The following is an 8,846-nucleotide window of genomic DNA, read 5'->3' as shown; positions in this document are numbered from 1 at the left end:
TAAAACTTCAAGCTAAGAAATGGTGATATAAAGGAGGAGGTGGGGGTGGGGTGGTGGTGGGAGGGGGCATTAGAGGATACCCTTGATAAGTTCCACAGTAAATGAGAGCAAAATTCACAATCAGACATCGGACAAAAGCTCAACTGCTGTTTCGAATATATTGGGACTTGTTGAGCACTTGAATAAAGGGGCTTGAATCTCTGAAACATTCACGTTTCTGATCTGAGTTTGTCCACGTCTGTTGAGAACTATCCTAAACAGTGATATTTCAGAACTAGCCGAGACCTCATCAGCCTCACTGGAGATGTTGGGACACGTGAGAAGTGGCAGTTCAATACCTGTTTGATGAAACAATGACAATGCCTTCCTCCAACGATTCATCAATGTCAACCAATTTGTTAGTAAAAACCGAATCACAAAAATTTTACATTTCTTCTTACTGGCAATTTATTTATTTTTTAAGTCAAAACCATTGCAACTTGTGTTACTGTTAACTATTTTAAATAGTTTCATTCCAACTCCATGTATATCCAAATTTAAAAAATACTTTTAAGTCAAAAATGCTTCAGATACATTTCTAAAGTTAAAAAAAAATCTAAACTTGTTTTGTTCTTTTCTTTTTGTAGCTCATTACTTCAAACCCATGTTATACCAAGCTTGTTTCTTTGAGGAGATCTTTACCTTTAAAGATTAAAACAGTACCAATGCAGCCATTTTAGTCACGGCATTTTAGCCGAGATAATTTCCTGGAGGTGAACTCATTTGAAGAAGTTGGTGATCAAGTTTTTTTCTAAGAAGCACCAATCTTATTAAGAAGGCAGACAACTCCGTCACAAATGTTGATGGAAGTAAAGGTCGGAACGGGCTGGAAGCGATATATCAGACACATACTTGAAGCAATAACTGTCACACATGCAAGTATCAGTAGGCAGTGGCACCTGCCATTCACTTGCCCGTGGGTAAGGCTACTGGATCACAGTTCCTTACGAATGACAGAAGTGCTATCTGTGGCCAGCTCTACGGTCTGCTTGTCAGATTTGATCAGCACCTTGAAGACAAGCTAGACTGTAGCGTTGAAAGAAAACTCCGACAGGCTAAATAATTTGCATGGATTGTTTTTACCGCTGGTTCGCTCCATTGTTGGCGCTCCATTAGTGAACAAAGTCCAGAGAAGATGCACCAAAAGTTGGCGCGATGAACCTTGATGCATTTAGTGCTCATAAGACAAGTATGTGTGCAGCTAATGCTTCCAGGGTGTTTCCAAGATCTGAGATACAACAACAAGAACAGGATATAATGGACCCTCAAGCCAGGCTTAGGCTTTCCTCGGGTGTTGTCCGTCACATCTTCTAATAGCACCATAAATTTGACGCCTGTCGTTCAGTCATCTCGTGTGAAAAAAAAAAACAGAAAACCAGAAATCGTTCTATCCCATCCCTCAACGGTTCAGTAGGAGGTACATAATCTCCGGCCATAACGTCCATACAAGACCTTTGGACACAGCCAGTACAGACCCACTGATACCTGAAATACGACCAGGGATGATCACTCTATAGCTAAGGGCCAAAAAAAACAAAAACACCTAGAGAATATTTCAGACTTGCCAGCTCTGACATTGTTGCACATTCTCAAATTTCTCAGCGCAGCTCACTCACGATGGACCACAGGTGAGGTTTGGCTCGTATGTTAGCTTCCTGTTTTATAAAAGTCCAGCGGTAGCTTACGAAGAGCCTGATTAAAAACGGGAAGAAATAGTGTCGTATATTTTCACCCTTAGTCATTTCGTGTGTGCACGTGTGCTCGTGTGGTTTGTGTCATTGGTTGTTGAGATAACCGAGCCGCCGGCAGAGAATCTCAAATATTTCAGCAACACAGAGAAGAATGGTGATCACCGTGAAGGTGTACATGGCACTGAGGAAGATGGTCTTTTCAAAATGTTCGGGCACCATGCACTTAGTCACATTAAAGGCCTTTTCCAAAGCACTGGCATCACACTTGTACAGCGGGTGAACCTGAGGGGAGGAAAGACAAACACAAGGCAGTGTTACTTTCATGGTTGTCTGAACTTCTGAGCACTGACTGTACAATCCTTACAATTCTCTCTAATGACAGGTACTACCAAGTACTTGCTGGCTGTACCATACTCGGTACGCCTAACAAGGTGTACCCAGCATGTACTGGCCAGGACCAACTGCACAAAAGTACTTCTCACTGGTATTGTAATTTAAGGCACTTCTGCATTGGCTTATGTCCATTTGAATTTTTTACAGTCTTGAAATCTTGCTTGGTGTGGGTGGGAAACCATCCTTCTGGCAGAACGGCCATGCCAAAGGTCCGGTCGAGGCCATTTTCCACCAAAATTTTCTTGCGCCAAGCAGCACTCATCAATCAAACCCTTTGGTTCATCACATGCTCCTTAACCTTCGTTTTAAACATTGCTAATAAGAACTACGAGTTTAACGGTGACTTCATTAGAAGTCCAACATTTTTACCAGTTGCATTGGGACTTTGTCCCACGTTTGTGTCTCTCAGTACGGTTATCTCACATATTTGTGGAAAGTTTGGACATCGAGTGAGGAAGAACTTCATCAACTTTAATGTGGAACAGGGTCATCATGGCAGCTGCACTGATTGCGGTTTCTGAAGGTTAATATTTGGAGGATCTTGTGGACCATATGAATCTGCAATTGAGCTGCTGCTTCATTGCGTTAATTCCCAGTTACTCAGAGATGGTTCCGGTTTACCCCAATGGGAAGGAAGTCCTTGGCAACTCTGAACATGCTGGAAAGATCACGTCTCTTGACTGACCTGGGAGAGCTTCAAAACCCTCAGGAGGAACATAAGGGACGTCATGGTGAAAAAGTTAGAAGGGGTACCCTATACGCCCTTTTGTCACTATGACAATAACTATGAGAGGCGACTGGAAGATTGATGGGTGGCTGCATCACTGTGACCCGGACAAGCACACGACAGAGTATGAAAGAATAAGAAATTGATGGACCTGAAAGCCGAAGAGGTGGCTCTGCAGCCAGAAGGCGATGACCTCCAGAATGATGCGTAGGAGAACAGAAATGATGTAGAAGACGGTGTAGATGGGTCGTTCGAGGATTTCCTCCTGGTCAATGTTCTTACAGGCGGCATATAGGTGGAACACCGCCCCGGGAACCAGCACTGTTACCAACTGTAACGCCCAGAAGACCTGGAGAGGATAGAAATAAGGGAAGTCGGAAAAGCTCATGGGTATAAAATTTGGTACCAAATGACAAGACATTTTTTATACTATTTTAGTACAAAAGCAGTTCACTCAATGCCATTAGCTAACTTTAGTTAGTCAATTTATATGAAACGCTGATAGTTTCATATCTTGTTGTCAGTGAACTAATTCATTCATTTGTATTTTTTTTTTTGTTAACATTCAGTTAATGTTGGTCGTGACAAGACGAGGAGAACAGAAGTTATTTGGAACCCGTTTTTATCGTACTTTACTTAAACATGCTCAGATTTTGTGAGCACACTTTACCTCATGTCCACCTGAGCATATACACAATGTGATTTTATCAGTACACTCAAACAATTTTAGTATATTTTCATCCTGCCCAAGCGGCAACCAGCAGCGACGTCACCCGTCGGTTTGTGAACGTTATGAAGCCTCCAGTTCAGATTCTGTGTGTCACCATCTTTGCTAGTTTGGAGCGGTTTTGTAGCAGGAAGTGACCATATTTGGACGAGCTGGGGGAGGAGCCAGCGGTGGATCTGAATGATCCGATTGGAAACCTGACGATACTACGTCCCGCCCACCGATAGCTGTAACCTGACTGCACCGCAGGCCTGTCAATCAAACAGACACACCCCCAAAAACAGGTCTTCTTGAATCTTCTTTTCTAATGAATGAGGGATTATTTTCAGATGGACCTCCAGAAAACTAATAAGAAGGAGTGACTTTAGCTAACAACACCGAGATAACTGATGGACACATTTTATTCACTTTGGATTTGATGAGAGAAGTTGAATGGGAGTCTATGGAGCCGGAGGCTTTTTGGAGCCGACCTCTAGTGGCACTCGCTGGTATTGCAGCTGAAGACACTTCTGCATCGGAACCATTTTTCAGACCTGGAAGCTACGAACACTTTTATAAACAGTCTGTGATCCTACCTGAGGCGTTATGGGTCTGAACTGGTTGTAGCAGTACAGGTTGAGTTCTCGGCGGTCGGGGTCGCAGCTGAAGTGCAGTGCCTCATTCCCGTAGACGGCGAAGCCAAGAACGCCCAGGAAGAACATCCGCACTGAGCCGAAGAACAAGGTGTGGAACTGGCCAATCACCGTCGGAGGCCTGAGCTGCAACACACACACACACACACACACAAATGCACATGTAAGCAAGCATGAATGGCACAATTATATAACACATGCACAAATATGATGCGTACAGATTCACATTTTCATGGCACAGAAATGCAACACACAAATGTGCATTGACACACACACACACACACACACACACACACACACACACACACACACACACACAGAGTCAGAGACAAAGAGAAAAGAGCTTTTGTCAGCCAGATGAATGCAGCTGCAACTCGGAGGCCCTGAGCTCCGAAGGCTAAAACAAAACCCATTCACCGGAAACATTTCCCATCTCCTCTCTGTACCTGCTCTCCTCTGACACCGACGACATGTCACCAACACCCTCACAAAGCAAACTGCCTTTTCTTTCCTTACAAATATGTCACTCACCGGCATGGAGATGGATTAAAAAAAAAAAAAACAAAAAAAAAATCTAAGAGTGAAAACAGGAAACAGATCGATGTCTTTTCATTTTAAAAACCTGGAGAGGGAAAATTGTCCCGCGTCGCCCCGCTGCAGCTGTCAACTGCTGAAAAGGTAGAAGGAGGCCGGCTCCGGCGAAAGTGACAATACAAGGCCTTTGTGGTGTACTTACGCATCCTTCGTAGAAGTTTTTGATGTAGTTTAAAGACATGGTTTGCGTGTCGACGTCCCCCGTTTAGTTCCAGGGCCGCTCTGGGTCCTCATGGCCGGCTCCCTGCTGGCACCAATTACAGGCCGCCGACATCACGGCTACAAAGTCTGCAACTGACCTCTCTGCCTCCTGCTCTCTCTGCCCTGAAAGCCCGTGTCAATGCATATTTTTTCTGCCTTTTATCCCTCCATCAATTGACTCGCTCCAGTAGAAAAAAACAACAACAGGGACAGAGGGGGCCAACAATGGCCCGGGGGGGCATGTGGTCTCTGCATTATAATCCCTATATAGAACTATGTCAGCGAAAAAAAACCACCCTCCTGCAGCGCACAATGCAGCGAGATGGCAAACAGGCAACAAAAATACAATGCACCCGTTAGGTAAAGGACCAGCTTTTATTCTGACACTTTGTCATCTTAAGATTTGGAGCTTTATTTTGAAAGAAAACCCAAAACTATTCTCCGCGGTGTTGAATATTAAAATAAAACTTTAAATATGATTTTAAACATAATAATTATCACTTTAAAACTCAAAATCTTCCTGTTTTTTGTTTCTGTTTCGTGGAGTTGGTTTGGACACATGACTGAAAAAAAAAATCACCATGACAACAATAAAAAAATAAAAAGAGTCAAAAACAAGATGACAACACACTACACTGCAAACAACTTGTGGAAGAGCCTTCACGGAGTCGCCGCTGTCCCAAAGACAGCTGAAAATACAGAAAGAAAAGCCGATCAAACGCGTCACTCCAAAAAAACAAAGTGAAATAAAATGGAAGTCCACACACCAACCGTAATCCTGGCGGCGTGTTGTTCATTCCCCCCTCTTTTTTCCACTCACGGATCCCAAACTCATGCCAGTTGCGGGACCGTGCGGGTCAGAGAGCAGAGTCAAGCCACACAGAATGGATTTAGAGCACTTCCGGTCACGGCTTTCAAAATAAACAAGGTACTGGACTAACAGAGAGGCAAATAGAAGATTAAAACAGCTGAGCATTAGACAGAAATATGAATAAAATAATACTAACTGATTAATGGTGATAAAGTAGGAAAGAAAATCTCAGTAGCCTTTAATATCAACCAGTGTTGACTCAAATAAAACACGTTACTCGGCCAAAACTTGCCAAGATGGATGAACATTTTTAACCCGAATAAAAACTTTTAAAAGAAAAAACATTTATTTTTGACAAACTTTGAAGATGATGAGAGTTAAATTTCTTTGAGCACAACACAGGAACTATCGTTACGAAAAATAAGCTTTACTACTAATTTACAGCTTAAAAAAATAAGTTCTATAAAGAAAAATTCAGATGACACAACTAGGAGTACAAAGAACAAATCAAATCAACAGTAAATAAATAAATGAACTAGAAAAAAAATCTGCAACATAACTCGTGTGATGTTTGATAGACAGTCAGCCGCCAACCTCTGCTGGCTCGTGGCGGCTGTTCTGGTTGTCAGACACCATGAAACCGCTTTTTATTACATTTCGGGAGATCAATCTTGAAGAGTTGACTAATTAGTATATCTCCAGTAAACGGTGATTCATTTCTACTAATGTTCCCAGGTCAATATTTGTCCTACAACCTGGTATCACAGCAAAACGTGAAATAGCCACGCTTTGGGCTGTCTAGGCGTGAAAGTTACACGTTTTCCTGTAGTTGACTAAAATAAAACCCACTGCAGGCTTTTTTCCGTGATACCTTGTTGAAATAAAAACATCAGGTAACAACGGGTGAAACTGAATTTGGTTTGTTTGTTGTTATTTCCTCGTTTTGAGGTCTTCGGTTTCCTTCTATAAAATACGTAGAAATCCTTTCACACGCAGACCGACACTGGACTAAAAGCAGCACCATCATCTATGGCATTAAAAGTTTTGTCCTGTTGACTGCAACATGCTGTTGACTGCTGATTTCCAAAAACTCCCACAGTTTTATTTTTTTAATGACTCGTATGAGCTCAAATTATAAGAGATCAAAAAAAATCGACAGATTGAATGTTTTAAAGCAGGAACACGAGATCAAACTCCAGCTGACTGCCGTCTGTGGCCGTGACAGACTATAAGCCAGCAGCTCCAGATGGCGGCCGCCTCCAACCTCAGAAACATCCCAGCGAGCTCCCGATACTTGATTCTGCCGGACTTCAATGCTATCGACCTGCACTTCAGAAAAAGCCCTTCGGACCTCTGAGCTTTTCTCCGTTCAGTGACTTCACTGAAGTTTCCTTGCAGTTCCTCTCAGTTTTCTCTGACACAGCAGAAATCTGAGAGGCGACGCCGTTTTCCAAAACGTGCAGCATCGGATCGATAACACTGGAAAAGATAAGACGCGTTCCTGAACGTTTGCGGTTGTTCCCTCGACAACCGCCGATAGCGACGCAGTCGGGATAACGAGAAGTGCTCTGATAGAACGTGTAGGAAGCCCGGACATTAAAGGACGTGCCGAATTAATCCACACACGAACACACAAAAACACACTGAGGGTTGTGTTTAAAAACCCCATAAAACCCTGCAGGTGCTGGTGGAAGATAAGGCCGTATTCGATCCCACTACGTGGATTTTGGATTATTGCCGACTCGTAGATTGTGTGCTGAATCTTATTTGTCGGATGTGTGCGGCAGCTTTTTGAACCCGAGTCACCGACGAGGTTTGCAGAGTTTGTAGCGACGGCTTAAAAGAGCTTCCTGTGAAGATCTTTTACACACCGAGGAGTTCGACGAACGAACAACAACGACAATCGGGAAATAATCGCCTGGGAGTATTTGTGACACGTTTTCAAGAAAAAGGTTTGAATGGATTCACGGTTCATTTTTCTTGAGCTCCTTCGGGTTCATCCCGTTTTCACAAACTGGAGAGAGAAAGAGGCTGAAGCCGGCGTTACGGCGTTTCCCTCGTTAAACTGAAGAGGTGTGACGTGTCAGCGATTACGCAAACATCAGCGTCCTTCCAATAAAGACCACACGGGGGTCGATCGCAATGTTCAGAGACGGGTCCTGTTGCACGCTAACGAAGTGCAGCACCGTGATACAACAACCTTCGTGAGGAAGTGTCCGCCAACGCTACCGCTAGCTAACGTTAGCTAATTGTAACAGAAATGTTGGTAACGTTAGCTAATGATAGCAACATTGCTAATGGTAGCTAATGCTGATAACGTTAGCAATGGTGCAACCATGAGCTAACACTAATGATAGAAGAAACATTTTAGAAAAAAAACATTAACGTTAACAGACTCCGGGTTGCAAATGGTTTTTCTGCTGTTGCTGTTACTCAAACTAAAAAAACCTAAAAACTCACATGAACCTCTCAGGCTTTAAATAAAATATTGATGTTATACAACATGGAGACAATCAGGACTCTGTCAGCTGCCTCAGAAAAAAATCTAATGTTTGCAGTAAAATGGAGAACAAAGACTCAAGAAGTCTGAGCCTCTTTGAAACAACGAGATACCGAATAGAAAACCATCAAACAGCCGGCCGAAAAAACAACTGCTTATGAGGCTCAGGACCCTCGTTATTTCGTTGACCTTTGACCTCTTACACAAAATGTAATATCAGCCACACACCGAACCAACAAATGATCATGAATAGATGATTAACACATGAATGAACCTTCAGCTGCATTCGGACGTTGTTTTTCATTTTCGTTCTCTATATTCTAGTTTGTACATTATTTCATGTGATAACACTTCCATTTATAAACAAAGATTGTTTGTAAAAAATATTTGTAGCTTGAAGTGCCTTAAATTGCAATACCACTGAGGGCCACTAGGGGCTGGCTCAAAAGAAAACCCTCAAAAAGCATCAACTTCTGAAAATATTTCCAGTATTCATTAGATATTAGGCCTCAAACACAGATATGTTTGGGG

General features: G+C 42.8%; 1 protein-coding gene across 1 annotated transcript; it reads right to left on the bottom strand.

Annotated features, from left to right (window-relative positions):
- Nucleotides 1-635: 635 nt before the first annotated feature.
- Nucleotides 636-5,819, bottom strand: gje1a (gap junction protein epsilon 1a). Its single transcript, XM_069172578.1, has 4 exons — nucleotides 5,772-5,819; nucleotides 4,153-4,335; nucleotides 3,002-3,199; nucleotides 636-2,012 (listed from the first exon to the last, which is right to left on the bottom strand). The coding sequence occupies exons 1-4, from the start codon at nucleotides 5,799-5,801 to the stop codon at nucleotides 1,815-1,817; spliced, it is 609 nt and encodes a 202-aa protein (XP_069028679.1). The 5' UTR covers nucleotides 5,802-5,819; the 3' UTR covers nucleotides 636-1,814.
- Nucleotides 5,820-8,846: the final 3,027 nt, after the last annotated feature.

The sequence above is a fragment of the Embiotoca jacksoni genome, unplaced genomic scaffold (assembly GCF_022577435.1).
Source record: "Embiotoca jacksoni isolate LCO1_2020_lvr unplaced genomic scaffold, fEmbJac1.0.p SCAF_54, whole genome shotgun sequence".
Lineage (NCBI taxonomy): Eukaryota > Metazoa > Chordata > Actinopteri > Embiotocidae > Embiotoca > Embiotoca jacksoni.
The sequence above is the reverse complement of the archived record's forward strand: the minus strand, read 5'-3'. Positions and strand labels throughout refer to the sequence as shown.